This window comes from Lampetra planeri, chromosome 15 (genome assembly GCF_965212315.1).
Source record: "Lampetra planeri chromosome 15, kcLamPlan1.2.h2, whole genome shotgun sequence".
NCBI lineage: Eukaryota > Metazoa > Chordata > Hyperoartia > Petromyzontiformes > Petromyzontidae > Lampetra > Lampetra planeri.
Genome location: NC_136121.1, coordinates 14,006,082 through 14,026,237, shown reverse-complemented (window position 1 = coordinate 14,026,237; position 20,156 = coordinate 14,006,082). Strand labels below are relative to the sequence as shown.

At 55.0% G+C, this 20,156-nt stretch overlaps 1 protein-coding gene and 1 long non-coding RNA gene across 4 annotated transcripts in view; one reads left to right on the top strand and one right to left on the bottom strand.

Annotated features, from left to right (window-relative positions):
* The window catches only part of LOC144722792 (uncharacterized), a 51,047-nt gene extending 42,158 nt beyond the window's left edge, over positions 1-8,889 (top strand). For all 3 annotated transcript variants that reach the window (XM_078601213.1, XM_078601211.1, XM_078601212.1), the window contains 2 exons: positions 1,170-1,330; positions 2,884-8,889. In XM_078601213.1, coding sequence (XP_078457339.1) covers positions 1,170-1,330; positions 2,884-3,065 — 343 coding nt within the window. In that variant the 3' untranslated portion in view covers positions 3,066-8,889. The remainder of the gene's footprint in view (positions 1-1,169; positions 1,331-2,883) is intronic.
* Positions 8,890-14,863: 5,974 nt separating this feature from the next.
* Positions 14,864-17,295, bottom strand: LOC144722791 (uncharacterized). The gene is made up of 3 exons (XR_013586095.1): positions 17,196-17,295; positions 15,444-15,571; positions 14,864-15,108 (listed from the first exon to the last, which is right to left on the bottom strand). It is a non-coding gene; the product is annotated as an uncharacterized LOC144722791 (long non-coding RNA).
* Between the last annotated feature and the right edge of the window lie 2,861 nt (positions 17,296-20,156).

Genomic DNA, 20,156 nt, shown 5'->3' with positions numbered 1-20,156 from the left:
AGCAGCAGTAGCAACAGCAGTAGTAGCAACAACAGCAGCAGTAGTAACAGCAGTAGCAACAGCAGCAGCAGTAGCAACAGCAGCAGCAGCAGTAGTAGCAACAGCAGCAGTAGCAGCAGCAGCTCGAGCTGGCGCGCGCGTGGGTTCGTCGAATTGCGCAGTCGGACCGCTGCCCGTCCCCGGGGTTCGCGCCGTCTTGAGCCAAGATCCCGACTCTGCTTCTGACTCCTACGCGACTCGGCCATCGTCGCCGCTTCCTTCGCGGAGCAGTGCCGCGACTCGAGCCGCGCGTCGTGTGTGTTGCGTGCCGCGTGGGGGGCTGGCGGCCTCTTGTGGCTGAGGGTCGCGGTTGCAGTGGACGGCGCGGTGCCAAGGCGGTGGCTTGGCTGCCTTCTCGGCGGTGGTTCGCGGCGGCGCGAGTTTTATACCGAGAAATTATTGTCGTCAACCCTCCACCACCCGACGACATTATTGTCACGCCATTGCCCGAGTCGTCACCGATGCTCTATATATATTTAGCGTTGCAAGTGTGTTGTTACTTTTCCTATGATGTCAGTACGACGATGTCCTCTGACTTGTGCACGCTAAATCCACGCGTTCCTCTTCCCGTCTTTCAGTGCAATTCCTCGCGTGTGCATCTCCCGTTCCCGTTCGTCTGTGTCCGCGATCCAAAACATCGTGTCGGATAAAACGCACCGATCGATAACTCTGCCCTGCGAGACACAGCGATACGAAACGCACGTAGCGTACACCATCTCGCTCCCAAATTGTATGCGTGTGCGTGTATGTTGAACTTCTTTCGCACCGTACGTCGCCAACCGCGCTGTTGTTGTCCTTAATGGGACCTCCAATCGTTTGCGAACTCGCCCTCGGCGCCCCCCAACGTCGGATTTTCGCCGGGGGGGTTCCCGCCGCTGACACCGCCCTCCACTGGCAGGGCGGTGGGGGGCGCGGCAAGGCCGAGTGGGGCCCACTGCGCGCCCCCGCGTGGCCCGTCGGGATAGACGGAGCACGTGGACGTCAATCGAAGAGCGAAGGTGCAGCCCCGCAATTTCTTGCCCGTGGCACCGCGCGGAGTGAACTTGGTGCGCGTCCGCTGCTTGGCGGTACAGCAAGCAGGTCGCTAACCCCCCCCCCCCCTCCTCTGCCCCACCGCGTTGTGTCCGTAGGTCAGGCTCCCCGCTCATGACCCCGCGGACTAAGCGTGCGCGCGACTGCGACTCGCCGGACTCGGCACGCCGCAAGCGAGTCCACCGCTGCGACTTCGATGGCTGCAACAAAGTTTACACCAAGAGCTCGCACCTCAAGGCTCACCGCCGCACGCACACCGGTGAGGGGCCGGCGAGGGGCCGGGGGCCAGGTTGAGTCGCGGTGTGATTGTGTGCCGTGTCGCCGGTTGTTTTTAAGGCGACGGTTGCAAAGGAAGTCCGGTCAGCCGTGGCCAATCGGTGCTTTCATAGACCGGGCTACTGTACATACAGTCATTTATTCTGCCACTCCTCGCGTTGAGTTGCATTTTCCCAGCGTGCATCGCTCACGCTTCCGTCTCCGCGCTGAACATTGGCTGCGCGTTTCCAACCCTCGGATTGATCGGATCGAGTTGCGCACTTTGGGTTTCTTTCGCGCACCGCACGTAGCCGACCGTGCTAATCGGAGGTGCGAGGAAGCACAACAAACTCGCGTCCCCTGTCCAAACTCCTCCTTGCGTACTAACTCACCAGCCCCACCACGTGGGCCACTCCGGGCACGGGGAGTCTCCCGGTGCAGTTGCACGGCCTGCGCCACTGCCAGCCAGGGACACGTGCGGAGCGAGCGAGCACCCTTCACGGTTGACTTTATCTTTGCCACTTTATCTTGAGCTAAGCAATTCCGCGAATGAGTTTATTTAGAAGCGATGAGTTGTTCATTATCGCGAAGGGTTTGTCTGTTGCTGAACAGCCACTGTGAGTGTAACTATTGGTATGCCAGATTAAAAACTGGTAGTAATAAAAAAAAAACATTCTTGAAAGATGTAATTGACATCAGTCCCGCCCCCGCCCCCGTGGGGTAACCAAGCACAATCTCTCTTCTACGTGCTATGGATCATGGCCGTTACCCGAAACGTCGGCGATTAGATTTATATTTTTCCCAATTAAGGCCACACAGTTGTCTTATTTCAGTTGAATAATTCCGTGCGGCCACACGGGGGCACCTGTGGGTCGTCTGGCGAGGCTGCGCGCCAGACACTCTGCTCCGATGGACGACGACTGCTATCGCACTTGCGGCCTTGCGTCGGTAGAGGGCGCGCGTGGCCCATGCACCTGTTGTGTGCGCAGGCGCTGCGGACCACAACGTAGACACGTAGAGACACATAGTGATGCATAGATACCCATAGTGATGCATAGATACACATAGTTATACATAGAGACCCATAGTTATACATACAGACCCATAGTTAAACATAGATACCCATAGTTATACATAGATACCCATAGTTATACATGGATACCCATAGTTATATATAGAGACCCATAGTTAAACATAGATACACATAGTTATACATAGAGACCCATAGTTATACATACAGACCCATAGTTAAACATAGATACCCATAGTTATACATAGATACCCATAGTTATACATGGATACCCATAGTTATACATAGATACCCATAGTTATACATGGATACCCATAGTTATACATAGAGACTCATAGTTATACATGGATACCCATAATTATACATGGATACCCATAGTTATACATGAGAGACAAGCCACTGTCGTCTGCGCTCCTTCAATAGAGGAGGATGAGACCATCACTATGATGACAATGGCAGTGGTGGTGATGATGATGATGAAAGTGAAATGCTAATTCGGTGATTCCCCCCCCCCACCCCTTGTGCAGGCGAGAAGCCCTACCGCTGCACGTGGGACGGCTGCACGTGGAAGTTTGCGCGCTCGGACGAGCTGACGCGGCACTACCGCAAGCACACGGGCGTGAAGCCCTTCAAGTGCGTGGACTGCGAGCGCTCGTTCTCGCGCTCCGACCACCTCGCGCTGCACCGCAAGCGCCACATGCTGGTGTGACGAGCGTGGCCCGCTCCACCCGACCGCCACCGCCACCACCATCCCACCACCTCCCGCCACCACACCCCCCCCCCCCCCGTACCCCCAAGCCGAGGGGGTGAGGGCCGGGGTGCGTGGCGAAGAACAAAAACAAGCAAGAAGAGAAAGAAGAGTAAACAAATGTGGGACGCAAAAAAAAAAACATTTCCCGTAACGCCCGGATTGTGGCGTCAGAGCAAGGTGTTCAGCTGGACTGAACGACGGGTCGGCGTCCGTGAGGCCCTTCTGCTCCTCGCTGGAGGAGTGAACGGTTGGTGTGTGTGTGTGCACGCGCGCACCTCGCGTGTGCGTCTTTGTACGTGTGCCTTATTAGTTGATTACCTCTGCCTGACACTGGGTGGCAGTGCGTGTGGCTGGGAGGTGGCTCGGAAGTTGACCACGCCAACTCCCCGTCGGTTGCTGTGCGGAGCTCGATACTCGGTGCCCGCTAGCAGCACTTGCCCCCGGCACGTCTGTAAAGCTTCTGCGGGGCGGGTGGGTGGGTGAGGGTGGTAGATTTGTGCCTGCGTGCGAGTTGACGTCGATTCTGTCCATCGCTTTCTCTCTGCCCCCTTCCACTCCCCGTGCTGCCAGTGGCTCGGCCTCGTTGTCCCCCCAACCTCCTCCACCTCCTCCAAGCTCGTGCAGCAGGAGCGGGGTCCCGGGCGAGGCTGAGTGGGCGTTGTTTGTTGGTGTTGTTGCTTTGCGCTTTGTACGATGCTATTATTATTATTATTACTACGAAGGAGGGGAGGGGCGTTTCGAGTTTTTTTGTTTTTGTTGGGAAAGGTGGGGGGCACGTTCCTGCCCCCCCCCTCCCAACACCCCAACCGGCTTTCAGTTGGGGGAATCTTCATGTGCACATGTATAGTGGGAGCTGTAATGTACAGGGGAGAGCTGTAATGTATAATAATAATGTTAAGGGAGAGCTATAATCGATTGGGGGGGGCGTGTGTGCTTGGGGGGGCAGGGAGATGGAGTGGGCGTGTGTACATTGGATTGAGAGTGATTTTTTTTTTTCTTCTGGGAGAGAGAGGCAGTGGGCAGGTTGAATCCACTGCTGTCGCCGCTTGGGAGGGGAATGACTGTAGATCAAACGAGGGACATCCCCCCACACCCACCAACCCCGCGCGCACACACACACATGCACATCCAGGGTTTACGGTGCACATTGTGCTCATGCGGCGATCTGACACCGGAAGGAGTTGGGATATTCTGCTGCTCTTGTCCCATTTTCCTCATCTCTTTTTTGTTAAGTCGTCGTGTTTGAACACTGAGCACCTCGGACTGTGTGCAGTCAACGGTGAGTGGGATAAGAGAAGATGGGCTAAGGATGTGGGGGGTGGTGGCGGGGAGGGGGCACGTGGGGTCCCCGGAGCGGAGTAAATTTCGCCAAAACAAATTCCTCGCCACGCAGGTGGAGGAGCCGCGTCTTGGCTCTCTGCCATCTTCCCCCTCGTCAGCAAAGGCCGAGCTCCCGTGGGGGGGGGGGGGTGTTGTGCCCTGACTCCTCCACCGTGGTCAGGACACGGCCAGGAGACCCCCGCCACCACCACCAGACGTGGCCAGGAGACGCTCGTGGCAATTTGAACAAACGTCGGTGGAGTTCCGCCCCCCTTCAAACAACCGCGTGAGTTGACCGGTGCCGACACGTGAGCTCAATGCAATGGGAGTGGAGTTCCTCTCTTCTCTTCTGCCACACAGAGACTCACAGGTTGGGAGGGGGGGGGGAACTGCACAGGTCCCGTCTGTAATCTACCCCAGTAAACGGCAGGGTCCGTTCATGAGTGGGGACATCCCCAACGTGCACAGGGTGGCTGCTGTGTCACTGCTTGATTGGTGTTGTAAATGGAATTGTTTGAAAAAGGGGGGGAGGGGGGTGCTGTGGGTGTTGTGGGGGAGTGGTACTTAGCTTCTGGCTGCTTTGAGGTGGTTGGTGGTGGTGGTGGTTGTGTTGGTAGTCTCAGTCAGTCGACCCGTGGCATCTGGGTCTGCCCCGTGACCTCCTGCCAGCGGGCGTTCGACACTTCACGTGGCCTCAAGGTGCACATGGCCTGGCACAAGCGTCGTGGTGACGCCACCGCCACTTAGTGGCGAATGGCGGTTGTTGTGGTTGTTGTTGGTAGTGGTGGTGGAATGTCTCAATTTGTCTGCCCCGTGTTATCATAGCCCTGGGTGTGGGCCCTGGGTGGGCCCTGGGTGTCTTACCAAAGACTTGTTCAGCCCTGGCAGAATGACACGTGGCTCTAGTGAGAGATGCGTCGTGTAAACCAGCACATGAGGGGAGCGCTTTGCAATGCGATCATATGGATATGAGAGAGAGAAAGAAACAATAAGAGTCAGATTTAAACAAATATATATTTTATTTTAATGAAATATAATCCAGTAACTTTGTTCTTTATTAATTCATGTAATGATTTTTAAGGGGCCGTGTGACGTGCTGTATCGGCCAGCAGGTGGAGTGTGTGATGTAAGTGATTGTGTGATAAATGCCAAGACGCGACCCCAGAATGCAGTGGGCTCTTCTCTTGTAGCTACACCGCCTGAGGCTGCGTGTCCCGAGATGTTCCGACGTGAGCTTGAAGAGGAAGTTTCGTTTTTTCGAAAGAAGAAAAACAAAACAAAGACTTTAAAGTTATGGGCAGGTGTTCCATTACATCATTTCAAGGTGGTTTCCTGCAGCTCACATGAACACTGAAGCATTGGTACTCATCGCCTCCTGTTTACAACCCTGCAGAGCCACTGGTGGACATTTCCACATTCCTATGGCGAGTCTTTCCAAAGCAAAAAAAAATACTTTGACCTCCTTACTTTATCGACTCCGGAGAGATGATGAGTCGACCCCCCTCCCATGGCTTTGCATCACTTGAGTGACAACGTTAATTTAACGTAGCTCTAAACTCCTGAGACACCCAGCATAGGTAGCTACAAGAAAAGAGCTGCTTGCTTGTGTTTTATTGTTGGTGGTGGTGGTGGTGAGCACCTTTTCCTTTAAGCCACCAGTGGCACCAGGATCGGAGATCGAACCGTTGGGACGACCGCTCGCAGACGACGACCCGCCCCATGTGATCTCGCACACCTGAATGCTGGCAACCCCCCTGCGTCGTCTCCTCGTAGCGCCGCGAGGCCCGGCGGTGATGGTGCGGTGATCGAGTGAGTGGCCTGTAAATTATATCGGAGCATTTGCGAGCTGAGATCCCGGTTAGGGCGGCGAGTCGAGTTGACCCTCGACCTCTCCCAGGTCGATGCTGTCACGGACACTCTCTCTTGTTTATCTCTCCCTTTCCTCTCTCCCTTTCCTCTCTCTCTGAAAGTCGAGGAGAGCGATAAGAGAGAGAGAGAGAGAGGCAGGAATTTGCCCCCAGGGCAATAAGTCAGAGTCACGTTCCTCAAGATGATGTCGCCCGTGGCTGCTGCTGCTGCTGTTGCTGTAAAACATGTTTTTGTCTACTTCTGTTTTTTAGTTTAAAAAAACAATGTCAGCAGACCAATCGATTATTATATTTTGTAATATCCAAGTACATATTTATATTACAACATTATTGAATTAGCGGCTGTTTAAGAGTATCGTCAAAACTCAAATAATAAATTGGACAAATTAATTGTTAACGATGGTTCCAACCGCCTCCTGCCCCCCCCCCGCTCCCCTTGAAGTGTGCCGCTTGTCTCGTGATGCCAACTAAAATAAGGACATCACAAAGTGGGCAGAACTCGGTACCACCCTAAAGTGGCACAACTTTAGCGGCACCAAACTATTGACACGGCCAACACGATTGGAACTGCTGCTTCGTAATCCCCTCACCTCGCCCCCTCGTGTCAAGCGGTGAGCACGCAAGGCGCCAGTCATGGGCCACGTCTCGACGGTGGTGGTGGTGGTGGTGGCGGCAGTGCTGAGGAAGCGGTGCCCACCGTGCCACCGGGTGGTGCCAACGTGGACTCAGGGAGCCGCGTTCAAACTTCACCCCCCCCCTCCCCAACTCACCATGACGTGTGCCATCAACGACCAGCAGCAACACATGTCGACACCCGTGAGGCTGTGATGATGCATAGCGAATAGCCGCAACACGTGGCCGTGCCGTAGCCCGCTCGCTCGCTGGTTGTTGTTGTTGCTATGGAATGTCATCGGTGGTTGTTGTTAATGTTTGTTTATCATTATTATCATCATTGACCGCAACGCGATTCTCTTAAAATTCATCTTCGGTAAAAAACAAACGAGACTCTTGGCACGCGGCCGGCTAAAACCAGCAGCTGGAGCAGCAGTAACAGCAGCTGCAATTTAGCGACCGCCGCTTTATGATGTGATGATGGGTGCGCGCTGGTCGCTTGCACACCCACGCCGGGTTTTGTGATGATTTGCTTTTGTTGAGTTTCTTGACTTCTTGGTTTTGGTTCCCGAGTCCGGCGAACGCGTGCGTGGTTCTCGGGAACTCGCCTTACCTCGCCATCCAACCACCCTCACCACCACCACCCTCACCACCCTCACCACCCTCACCACCACCCTCACCACCACCATCCTCACCACACAAGGAGCGTGCTCGGGGTGGGGGCGGTTCTCCAGCCCCCCCCCCCCCGTCTAACTTTCAGGAGCGTGGAGCTAGTCCGTGTGTTTCCTCGCTATCGTGCACACAGCCTTGCAAATGTGATGTTCATTCTCGAGGGAGTGTCAGTGTAATGTTTGTTCTTTAAATAAATAATGAGCAACGTACTTTATTGCCCCCCTTTACCCCCCCCCCCCACATTGGCGTCTATAAATGGACCTCCATTACTTCTACCAGCCCCCCGCAACCAACACAATTTATAATCCATTGACACGTCTCGCCACTAACACCACCACCACCTCCACCACGCGTTGAGATATTCTACACCACGCCCAAGTGTTACAGGGTAAGAGCCCCCCCCCCACAATTTGGGGACTCAAATGGGCCCAACCCCCCCTCCCCCCCACCGTGGAATGTTCTTCTCCCTGGGGGAGGAGTGCAGCGGTACCCCGGGGAGCGCTCGCTCCGGCGGATTCTCGCACCCAGCGCAGCGAGTTTCTCAAGGAGCCGACGGCCCCGCGAGTTCCGTCCGCGGTCTCGAATTCACCCCCCCCACCTCCACCCACCTCACCCCCTCCATCTCGACACGACCGCTCGCAGGGACGCGATGTCTCGCGCCGAGGTTCGGGGGTTTGCGGTCGGGAGAGTCTCGGGGTGGTTGGAGGAATTGTCACACGAGGAAGAAGAGGAGAGGCGGTAGTGGGGAGCGGTGGCGCAGTGGATAGCGCGCTGCGCTACAAACCCAGCGACCCCGGTTCCATTCCCGCTCGTCAGCAAAAAAAGTGGCGATTTGGTTGAACCTTGCCTGAGCCTCCCCTAGCTCGACTCTGCCTCAAACGAATACCTGGTGCGAAGTGTAAACATCGCCACGAGGGAGACAAAGGCGGTCGGGCGTGGCGCTGCCCACCCACCCCCCAAGTGTGCTCGCTATTGCTAACAGCACTTGCCCCAATCGTGTGTTTAACGCTATACGAGGGATCTTGATCTTTGGTGGTGGTGGTGGTGGTGGTTGGGTCACAGGGCCCACGACCGATTCGGCCTCCACTGGGGGAGCGCCACGAGTCTCGCTGTCCCTGCGTCACTCGCACGAACTCTCTCTCTCTCTCTCGCTGTCACTCACGATCAAATGTCAGCGGCGTTGTTGTAATTATTGTTATTTAGGTTCATAAATCTATACTGTGAAAGATAATTTCCTTTTTAACGCATATATAATAATATCTTTAATATGGAATTTCATAACACTTGTTAATAAATCATTTTGTATTCAAGGACGCGTGTCGGCGTGTCTTACTGTGAGTGTCTCACTGTGAGTGTCTGAGCGCGGCTTCTCCGTCTCACAAGCCCGCTGGTCCCTGACAACGAGGTGGTTGAGCCAGATGATTGCGTCAGGAGTATATATTTCTGTGTGAGTATATGGGTCTGAGTCTGGGTCTCGATGTGAGTATATGGGTCTGAGTCTGGGTCTCGGTGTGAGTATATGGGTCTGGGTCTGGGTCTCGGTGTGAGTATATGGGTCTGAGTCTGGGTCTCGGTGTGAGTATATAGGTCTGGGTCTCGATGTGAGTATATGGGTTTGAGTCTGGGTCTCAGTTTGAGTATATGGGTCTGAGTCTGGGTCTCGGTGTGAGTATATGGGTCTGAGTCTGGGTCTCGGTGTGAGTATATGGGTCTGAGTCTGGGTCTCAATGTGAGTATATGGGTCTGAGTCTGGGTCTCGGTGTGAGTATATGGGTTTGAGTCTGGGACTCAGTTTGAGTATATGGGTCTGAGTCTGGGTCTCGATGTGAGTATATGGGTTTGAGTCTGGGTCTCAGTTTGAGTATATGGGTCTGAGTCTGGGTCTCGGTGTGAGTATATGGGTCTGAGTCTGGGTCTCGGTGTGAGTATATGGGTCTGAGTCTGGGTCTCAATGTGAGTATATGGGTCTGAGTCTGGGTCTCGGTGTGAGTATATGGGTCTGGGTCTGGGTCTCAGTGTGAGTATATGGGTCTGAGTCTGGGTCTCGGTGTGAGTATATAGGTCTGGGTCTCGATGTGAGTATATGGGTTTGAGTCTGGGTCTCAGTTTGAGTATATGGGTCTGAGTCTGGGTTTCGGTGTGAGTATATGGGTCTGAGTCTGGGTCTCAGTTTGAGTATATGGGTCTGAGTCTGGGTCTCGATGTGAGTATATGGGTTTGAGTCTGGGTCTCAGTTTGAGTATATGGGTCTGAGTCTGGGTCTCAGTGTGAGTATATGGGTCTGAGTCTGGGTCTCGATGTGAGTATATGGGTTTGAGTCTGGGTCTCAGTTTGAGTATATGGGTCTGAGTCTGGGTCTCAGTGTGAGTATATGGGTCTGAGTCTGGGTCTCGGTGTGAGTATATAGGTCTGGGTTTCGATGTGAGTATATGGGTTTGAGTCTGGGTCTCAGTTTGAGTATATGGGTCTGAGTCTGGGTCTCGGTGTGAGTATATGGGTCTGAGTCTGGGTCTCGATGTGAGTATATGGGTCTGAGTCTGGGTCTCAGTTTGAGTATATGGGTCTGAGTCTGGGTCTCGATGTGAGTATATGGGTTTGAGTCTGGGTCTCAGTTTGAGTATATGGGTCTGAGTCTGGGTCTCAGTGTGAGTATATGGGTCTCTTTAAATCTATATATTTCTGTGTGGGTCTGTGGGTCACTTTGTTAGTTTGTTGGACTCTGCGAATCTATGAATGTCTGTGCGAGTGGGTCTCTATGGGTCTCGGTGTGAGTCTATGTAAGTCTGCACTGTGTGGCCGATGTTGATGTAAGGGCAACAGCTGTAATTGTCCATCGAGGTGGTTGTTGAGCCAGACGATTGCGTCACTCACGATGCCGCCTCCAGTTTTTTTTGTCAACCGGGCATTGAGTCGTCATGAGTTCCATGGTCTCTGTTCTGGGCAAGCAAAGCCGCTGCATACTGCCCGGAGAGTTTTAAACTTTCCATTTCTGCATCATCATCATCATCATCACGATCATCAGCATTGCTACTGCCGCCATGGTTCATGCAGTGGATGATGGCGGTTCAGGGGTGGCGGCCTAGAAGCTTCAGGGTGGGAGATCGAAGCCAGAGGGATCTTCTGCGTCGTCGGGACTGACGAGGAGGAGAAGGAAGAGGAGTATGAGGAGGTGTTTGTGGCGGCGCTGGACGTGAGCAGCAGGCGAGGGCGGGTGACGCGGTGGTCAAGCGGAAGCGCGTTCGCTGCTTTGCTGCAGAACTTCGCGGTTCTAATCCATTGGGTGGCCTCTGGTTACCACTGCTGCGGTGGTGGTGGTGCCGCTGGTGGTGGTGCTGGTGGTGGTGCTGGTGGTGCTGCTGGTGGTGGTGGTGCTGGTGGTGGTGGTGCTGGTGGTGGTGGTGCTGGTGGTGATGCTGGTGGTGGTGGTGCTGGTGCTGCTGGTGGTGCTGCTGGTGGTGCTGCTGGTGGTGCTGCTGGTGGTGGTGGTGCCGCTGGTGGTGCTGCTGGTGGTGCTGCTGGTGGTGGTGCTGCTGGTGGTGCTGCTGGTGGTGGTGGTGGTGCTGCTGGTGGTGCTGCTGGTGGTGGTGGTGCTGCTGGTGGTGCTGCTGGTGGTGCTGCTGGTGGTGGTGGTGCTGCTGGTGGTGCTGCTGGTGGTGCTGCTGCTGGTGGTGCTGCTGGTGGTGGTGCTGCTGGTGGTGCTGCTGGTGGTGGTGGTGGTGCTGCTGGTGGTGCTGCTGGTGGTGCTGCTGGTGGTGCTGCTGGTGGTGCTGCTGGTGGTGGTGCTGCTGGTGGTGCTGCTGGTGGTGGTGCTGCTGGTGGTGCTGCTGGTGGTGCTGCTGCTGGTGGTGGTGGTGGTGCTGCTGGTGGTGGTGCTGCTGGTGGTGCTGCTGGTGGTGCCGGTGGTGGTGCCGCTGGTGGTGCCGCTGGTGGTGGTGCTGCTGGTGGTGCTGCTGGTGGTGCTGCTGGTGGTGGTGCTGGTGGTGGTGCCGCTGGTGGTGCTGCTGGTGGTGCTGCTGGTGGTGGTGCTGCTGGTGGTGCTGCTGGTGGTGGTGCCGCTGGTGGTGCTGCTGGTGGTGCTGCTGGTGGTGGTGCTGGTGGTGGTGCCGCTGGTGGTGCTGCTGGTGGTGCTGCTGGTGGTGGTGCTGCTGGTGGTGCTGCTGGTGGTGGTGGTGGTGCTGCTGGTGGTGCTGCTGGTGGTGCTGCTGGTGGTGCTGCTGGTGGTGCTGCTGGTGGTGCTGCTGGTGGTGGTGCTGCTGGTGGTGCTGCTGGTGGTGGTGGTGGTGCTGCTGGTGGTGCCGCTGGTGGTGCTGCTGGTGGTGCTGCTGGTGCTGCTGCTGCTGTCAAGTAACTCCGTTTGGATGAGACCAACTGACCAGCAGCAGCAGGACTCGCTTGAGAGACATTCTGATGAGACATACTGACTGACCAGCAGCAGCAGGACCCTTTTGAGAAGACGCCTTCAGACTCCGCGAGCCAATTTCCTGTGTAAACAATAACAACAACAACATCCTCTAGCCCCCTTCTCTCTACATCCCTCTTTTGGCTACACCCCTCTTATCTTACTGCATCGCTATCTCCTCTCTATATCTCTTCTGTCATTATCTCGCGAGGGTTTGTTTGCTGTGACAGGTTCACCTGAAGACGGAAGCTTGTGTTGCCTCCGAAACGTCGTGATTTTATTGTTTTTATTTTTATTTTTTTTCATTTTTTACCTACGTGACTTTACCTAAAAAACTAAGAATATGAATCCTTGCAGTCACGAAAGCTTCAAATCTAGAATGAAATGGGGGCCCAATGTAGTTTGTAATTACTCCCCTACCCCCATGGGATATCATCACCGCGGCCTACGCTCTGCCCCCCCTCTATAATTGTTCTGCACCCCCCCCCAATTCTTTAACCTTTGCCCCCCTTTCATCAATACAATGATGCACTTTTTAATCATCGAGATTGTGAACTCGTTTCTTTAGAACATAATTTTGTGTTTGCTTTGTTGTCCTTCCGCCCGCACCTCCGCTGAGCGCGGTTGGCTACGTACGGTGCGAGAGAAGTTCAAAAATCGCACAGACACACCACTCGACAAGCACTCGCCCAGCTCAGCTGTGCACCATCGAGCTAACCCCTCAATCAGTGTTCTGTACACGACCGTCATGTAATTACATATCTATATATATAAAATCGCAAATCTGTCTGTCTGTGTGTCTGTGTGTCGCCGGACCATACGCACTTTCATTGGACGGCGGTTGCCCCTGGCAACGGGTAGCGACGCCTTCGCGGCGGGGTGGACGCCATTTTTAATTCCCGTTAAAAATAGGCGCACGCATTAACACGCGACTCTGAGGTAAATTCATCAAACTTTCACGTCCTCTTCACTCCCCCCCACCACAATGTGTGCAATTACTATTATAGGGTCGGTCGATTATAAAATTATAGCGATTAGACAGTATTATTGTAGCGCGGAGGGGGGGGGACGGCACCCGTACCCAGCGTCAGCCGGGTGGTAAAATCAGGCGAGGCCGGACGCTCTGCACGGTACTAGGCCTCGACACCCACCACGCGACTCTGAGGTAAATTCATCAAAGTTTCACGTCCTCTACAGAGTGGTGAGGGAGGGAGAGTGGTGAGGGAGGGAGAGTGGTGAGGGAGGGAGAGTGGTGAGGGAGGGAGAGTGGTGAGGGAGGGAGAGTGCTGAGGGAGGGAGAGTGCTGAGGGAGGGAGAGTGCTGAGGGAGGGAGAGTGCTGAGGGAGGGAGAGTGGTGAGGGAGGGACTCAGCCTCAAAACGAGTAACTGGTGTGGCGTATTAACATCGCCACTGGGGAGACAAAGGCGGCCGGGCGTGGTGGATACAAGTCCCGGGCGAAGCCGGGTAGTACAGCTAGTATATCATTAAAAGTACACGTCCCAACGCCATCTATTGGCATAGGCTGTTATTTTATTAAGCGCACGAATTGTTAGTCGCAGATGTTTACCATCCTCCACCCGTGGGTGGCGGCCCGCGTGTGGACCACCGCTGCTACGGAGAAGGGAGTGGTTAATGCCAGGATCATGACAACAAAGTTCCATGCGGCGATCTCCAGGCGCGGCAGCTTAAACAATGGGCAACGTTTCTTAGATGTCCCACCACCATCCCACAGAATCAGAATCTGTCTTTATTTAGACTGCAGTAATAATCCGATGAACTATGAAGGTCTTTTTCACAGATGTCAGCACGTGACACACACACGCGCGCGCGCTCGTCAACGTGAGTGAGGGCACCGTTCAGGGGATCTGCGTGCCATACCCTGGCTCGCCCGCAGAAGGCAGTACAGACTCATCGCCACGTGTCTTCATCGGGATGGAGTGGAGTCCACACACGCAAGGCGTGGGGATTTCTCCGGGAGCTCCGATTTCCTCTCCACTTGTAAAATATTTTTTTACAAAACTCCATCAAGAATTATCTCAAAATCTTTTTTTCATATAATCTAGGCATATATATGAATGTTAAACTCCTCTCGCACCTTACGTAGAGTCCTGCAACGCAGTACGGCTCTCCACGGTGGCGACATGTTAACTACCTCGCCTGGTATGCAGGAGGTCGTGGCTTCTATCCCAAGCCTGACGCCTGCTGCTGTATATTTGTAGAATGCGTGTGTCTCTCTCCGTGGCCGCGTTGATTTGTCTCCGTGTGCTCCCATTTTCCTTCCACATTTAGAATTGACGTGCGTTCAGAGTATATGGGTTGCAATTTCCACGTGATAAGCCACTTCGTTGAGCTATCATTTGTAGCCAGATTGCTTCTGAACAAGAGCTACATAACTCAGTGGGGCTTTACCTGGTAAAATAAATAAAAAATTCGTTGAGTTTAAATAAGTACAAAAGTACATTCCCATACGCATGAATACAATAGCACGAGTCGGATGAGCGATCTCGCGCATTTGAGGCGGACGAAGAGTGTGTGGTGGGCTTCCAGAGGCGCTCAGGGGTCGCGGTGACACACAGACGCCCAGTCCCGGCACGGCGATGGGATCTTGCCTGGCTGCCTTCCACGGGCTACGCCCTGGGCACCCCCCCCACCAACCCAAGCCACCCCCGGGCGAAGCCTGCCCGACGGTTCGCTCCTTGCCCCATGATTTTAGTGATTAAAAAATAAAAATCGCCAAAAATAAAAACCAGTCCAAGATTCGTTGTCAAAGGGCTGGTGGAGATGTTCGTGGTGCTTGCCGTGAGTGTGGGAGGCCAACACACGGACCGGTGGCCTTCACGGGGCGTGTTGGCACGTGTTGCGTCAGAGACACGAGCACAGTAGAATGTTTATACTTTTATTTATTTATTTCATTACGACGAGTCCGTTGTGAGTTCTTATCGACCGTGAAATCGGACCCAACAATACAACTCGGATTTGCTTTACAATTCTGAATGCGACTGCAATCTCGAGACCTTAAACATACAAAGTGGAGTCACGTGCGCGCCGAGATGACTCTCGAGGGTGATTGATGGGTGGCCGCGAGGTTGGTGGCTGCGCTGGCGATGCGCCTGACCTGTGACCCCAGCCCTGCGGAGACAGCAGCGCGGGTTGGAGGATCATCGCGCAGATGTTGTTGTGAAACTCCCTTCCCGTGCGGGTCCAGGAGGAGCCGTACCCTGGCTCGCCTGGAGGAGGTAAGGCATAGTGCGGACTAATCTCTCCATCTGTTCCAACTTTCCTTCCGTGGGGGTCGAGAAGGTGCTATGGCCTGGCTCGCCATTAGGAGGCTGTACAGCAAAGTGTGGACTCCACCTCTTCCATCTGTACGGTGATAGCGTATTGCCCCCTCGCACGCGTGAGTGTTCACCGGCTACTCGGGTTTCCTCCCACGTGCAATCCACTCATTCGTTGGCCGGTAACACCTTCATATGTAGAGGGCCGTCGAGCTTGGGGAGTGGATCTGGTGCCGGCTCCTCGCCGCGTGGCTGCTGCTGCATTCCTGCTCCTCGTCTGTGGTTCCTCCTCATGGCGCCTCTGAGTCGTCCTCTCTCTGTCTCGATGAGAGCGAGCATTGTGTAGCGGCGGTTAGCGCCGTGTTACGAGTTGAAATGTCGATTACGATAATGGCTGTAAATTCTCAAAATGCGAATGAAGACCTCGCCAAGAGATAAGTTAGCCGGTCAGAGGACAAGACACGTGATGGTCTTAACCCTGGACGTGAACACAAGAATAGTACGCACGATGAACTTATTTCGCACCCTGCGTACCCAACCGCCCTCATCAGAGGTGCGGGTAAGGACGCCAACGTGGGCGTGGAGTCGCTGTAGAATCCGTTGGAGAGATATCTGTGGGACATTTGTTTTTGCGGCTTTGGGGATCCTTATTTAGGATGCCTTGCAAAAGGTGTCTATTGGTGTTGAACATCTTGCCACCTCTTGTAGTATTGCCGGAAAGGATAACGCCTATTGAGTTGGAGAGGATTCCAGGCCTGGTCGAAAGAGCTATCCCCCCCCCCCCCCCGCAATCATCAGCACCCCCCTCAACCCCCAAACCATCGTCACGCCGCGACTGAGAAGCACTCGGTCATAAAATCGCGGTCGTAGTCCCGGTTAGTGAGTTCCGGTATTTAATGAGCTGAGATTGGCATCGAGCTGGTCTGGTTTTCACTTCCAGAGTCTGACACCAGGTGCCCCACCACATTCCTCCAGCTCACTGCAAGGTTTGGGGGTGTTTACGTTTAATGCATTTATTAGAATTCTTATTTCGCTTTCACAATCGATTCTGCGAAATGATCATATCGCAATTCGCTTCTCGGCGCAAGTTGGTGTGTTGCGTTGAGTCTCGACTCGTCCGGCAACTTCTATCGCCGAAGTTCCATCCGAACCCCCCCCCGCCTGCCCCCCCCCTGCCCCCCCCTGCCCCCCCCCCCACTCCTCCTCTCCGCAAATCCACCTCCAGCGCGCGCCGCCTGCACACGCGAGCGAATTTCATCGCTCCATCTCCGCGGGTGGTTTTCGGCCCTCTTTGTTTTGTGCGCCTGCTCCTTTTACTTTGGCTGCCATTCGCATCGCCTTCGTCTCGGGACTCCGAGACCGAGGCTCATTTTCTTGGGGCGATCGCCCTTTCGTCGAGTGCAGCTCACCAGCTTGGGAACGCTTCTTGCTTTTGCTAATAAAATAATTCTTGTCGTTCGCTATATTTAAGTCTAAATTACAAACTCACCTCTTTGAACTGGTATTTAACCGCCACCCCCCCCAGTTATGTGCGTTTACCCTGCAGGGTTTGTGTATGTCATGTTTTACATGCCCGGCGCGCCTGTGAGCCACTGTGTTCTCGAGCGGCGTTCTTCACTCATTTACAGAGGGGGGGGGGGACTTTCATCGATAAGACATCAGCAGCGCAAGGGCCCCCACACCCGCTTGACAAGGGGGGGGGGGGAGTGATGTCACTCTGTGTGTAGTGTCGGGGCCCGCGCTAAAGGCCACCAGGGGCCGCCAGTGGCCCCTGGTGGCCTTGCGATGAAGACGGCCACCGCGCGAGACGATCGTGTCGAGAGTGTGGATCTGAGCGGAGCGTCCCGACTGCGCGTCGCACGTGCGCTGCGTGTGATCCGTCCCCGGAGACTGTGCCAGGTTACCTGTGTGCCACCCGCCCCCCTCCCCCGCTCTGTTTACCTTTGTTGTTGGGTCTCTATGCGCCGCGGCGAGTCGCTCAGGGCGGTCCCGCGCTCCACACGCCCACGCGCCCTCTCCCCCTTCGAGCGCTCTCTCTCTCAGCTCTCTCTCTCGCTCTCCCTCCCACTCTCTCACGCCCCCTGTAATTTGGGAGCTGCTGACGTCAGCACGCGCAGTCATCTTCCCCGATGTGGCGTCATTGACCATATCCCGTGTGGCACACGTGCACGGAGCGGTGGCGCAATGGTTAGCGCACTAGCCCCCACTCCTCACAACCCCCCGCCTCTCACGACCCCCTGATAAACTCTGGTGATCTGAAATCGATTTCCCGCCACGGCTAAAATTAGTAGAGAGTGATGTCTAAACCGGGGATTAACCCAACATCTCCCCGCCCCCTGCTCCCTCCACCGACCCACACCGAGCAGCATGGTCAAGTATGGTCAAAGCAGCTGCCCATGACCACATGAGGAGGCCTTCATTCAACATAACATTCGCTCGCTCTCGTAGGGAGAGGAGATTGACTCAGAGGCGCGAGTAGGAACCACAGACGAGTCGGAAGGCAGCAGCCACGAGATGAGTCGCCGCAAACGATTAGCTCAAGCTCTGCGGCCCTCTCCATATGAAAGTGTTATTTTCCATATGAAAGTGCCAATGAATGAGTGTTTACATGGGGGGCGTTTACACACCGCAACACACTATCGCCTGGGCTTCTCCTCGGCACCCACGGAGTGAGAGTTTCACAACGTGTGTGTGCGTGATCCACCAACTCTCGCTGCCTCCACGGCCCGTAGGATAGGTACGCCCAGACAGGTTTTACGAACCTACAGCTCGCTCAGAAACTCAACAAACATCAACTTGCTGGGCTGCCATCTCCTGGTCATCTCGCAGCCTGGCCTGGTGTTGTCACTCGATCCTTGAACTCGCGTCGTGTACACTCGCGGGGTCAGGATTTGCCTCTATCGAAGGTGGAGGCTCTCGAAGGACGCTACTGGGCAGTGCCTGGCTAGGTGCAGTGTGAGGCTACTGGGCAATTGCAGGCAGTCACCGTCCATCGCCAACGGAGGGCGGTTGAGCGACGCTCACAACAACGGGCGGAAGAGTGTCGCGCGGATAAAGCGCAGCGAGGTGGCACAGTGGGCAGCACAGGTGGTGCATCTGCCGGCCATCTCGGTCGGTGGGCCCATGATGGCACCTGGGTGTGTCCCGTGACCTCCTACCAGGGGGCCTGTCGCACTTCCCGTGATGGCCTCCTAGCCTGGCACGCAAGCGCCGTGGAAACGTCCCCATCGCTTGGAGTCGCATGGCGGCTGAGAGCAGTGATGCAGCAGTTATGTATGTATGTTGAACTTCTTTCGCACCGTACGGAGGCAATCGTGCTATGCTACGAACCCGACGACCAGAGTTCGATTTGCGCTCAAGGCCAACAACAGCGATTATTTATCTGAAACACTCACGGGCCCTCCCCTACGTCGACTCAGCCTCAAGTGTGTATGGTACCCGGAGCGAAGTATAAACATCGCGAATAGGAAGACAAAGGCGGCCGAGCGTGGTGCTGGCCGCCCATTCCCTCGCGTGCCGTGTTGACCTTTATAGGTGTTCGCAAACAGCACTTGCATCAACAGTCTGTTGAAGCCGATACGGGGGTCCTTGTCTGTGTGATGCCAGGTGGGTGTGGATAAGGCATCGTGCGTGACACCTCCTCCTCCTCCACCTGGCGGTGGCGCCGTGCCAGAATGTCAAACTCACTGAACTCTCTAACTCGCTCCTCCATCCTTCCCCCACCCTCCACCCTCCACCCACCCTCCTTGCCCCCACTCGCCCACCACATCCAGAGCCCTAAACCTCCCTCACCCCCACCGACGCGACCCCCCCCCCCTTCCGCCGCCCTTTCCTCGCCAAAATACCTGTGGGAGCCGCCTGCACGGAGGCACGAGCTACGCCAGCGAACAAAAGTCCCCCGCGGATTGATGGGGGTGGGGGGGCTGATGGTATTGGTTGGAAAGCTGAGAATGACAAATACGACTGCGTGCTCGGGTAAACATTTACCCCGCGTCTTCTCCACTCGCCCCGAACTTTGCAATTCGTTCGAGGAGGTGAGGTGGGGGGCTGGAGAGAGGGGGGGGTATTGTGATTTGTATCGCATTTGCTCGGCTCTCTCTCTGTTCCTGTCACTCTCTCCGGCGTGATGCACGTCACAACAACAAAATGCCAGGGCTGTCATCGACATAAAAGCAGCTGGCAAAAATAATAAAGGTTACCCCCTCCGCCCTCCGCCCAAAGTTTGTTTTGTGTCCGTTTGATTATCCACCTTCATTCTATTGAATCCGCGTGTTCCATTCACGCGGAGGCATTTGATCTCTTTCGTGATTACAGCACGTGTTTTGTTTGCGCTCCAACATAAAAGTGCACTTGTATTTATGTATCTCTCTCTTTGCACGGATTTACGATCACGCGAGCGTTGTGGCGCTGCAGAGAGCCTACACATGTAACACACATGTAACACAAAGACAAAGACCCCCCCTATAGCCTGCACAGACTGTTGGGGCAAGTGCTGATAGCGAGCACCTATGAAGGCAGACAGTGCACACGAGGGGGTGCGTGGTTGTGCGCATAACCAGACCCGGCAGGCCACCTTTGTCTCTCCCCAGTGCTGATGTTGTACACACCCCACCTGGTAGGCACTTTATTCACGCCGAGTCGATCTAGCGGAGGCCCAGGACCGGTTCAAGATACGTGTATCTGTCGTCCGTGGCGGGGACCGTAAGCGCGATTCGAAGTCGGGTCGCCAGGTTCGTAGCGCAGCGTAGCGCTAACCGTTGCACTACCACTCCCCACACAAAGACAAAGACCCCCCGTGTAGCCTTAACAGACTGTTGAGGCAAGTGCTGTTAGCGAGCACCTATGAGGATCGGCACGGTACAGTAGGGAGTGGGGGCCAGCACCACGCCCGACCGCCTTTGT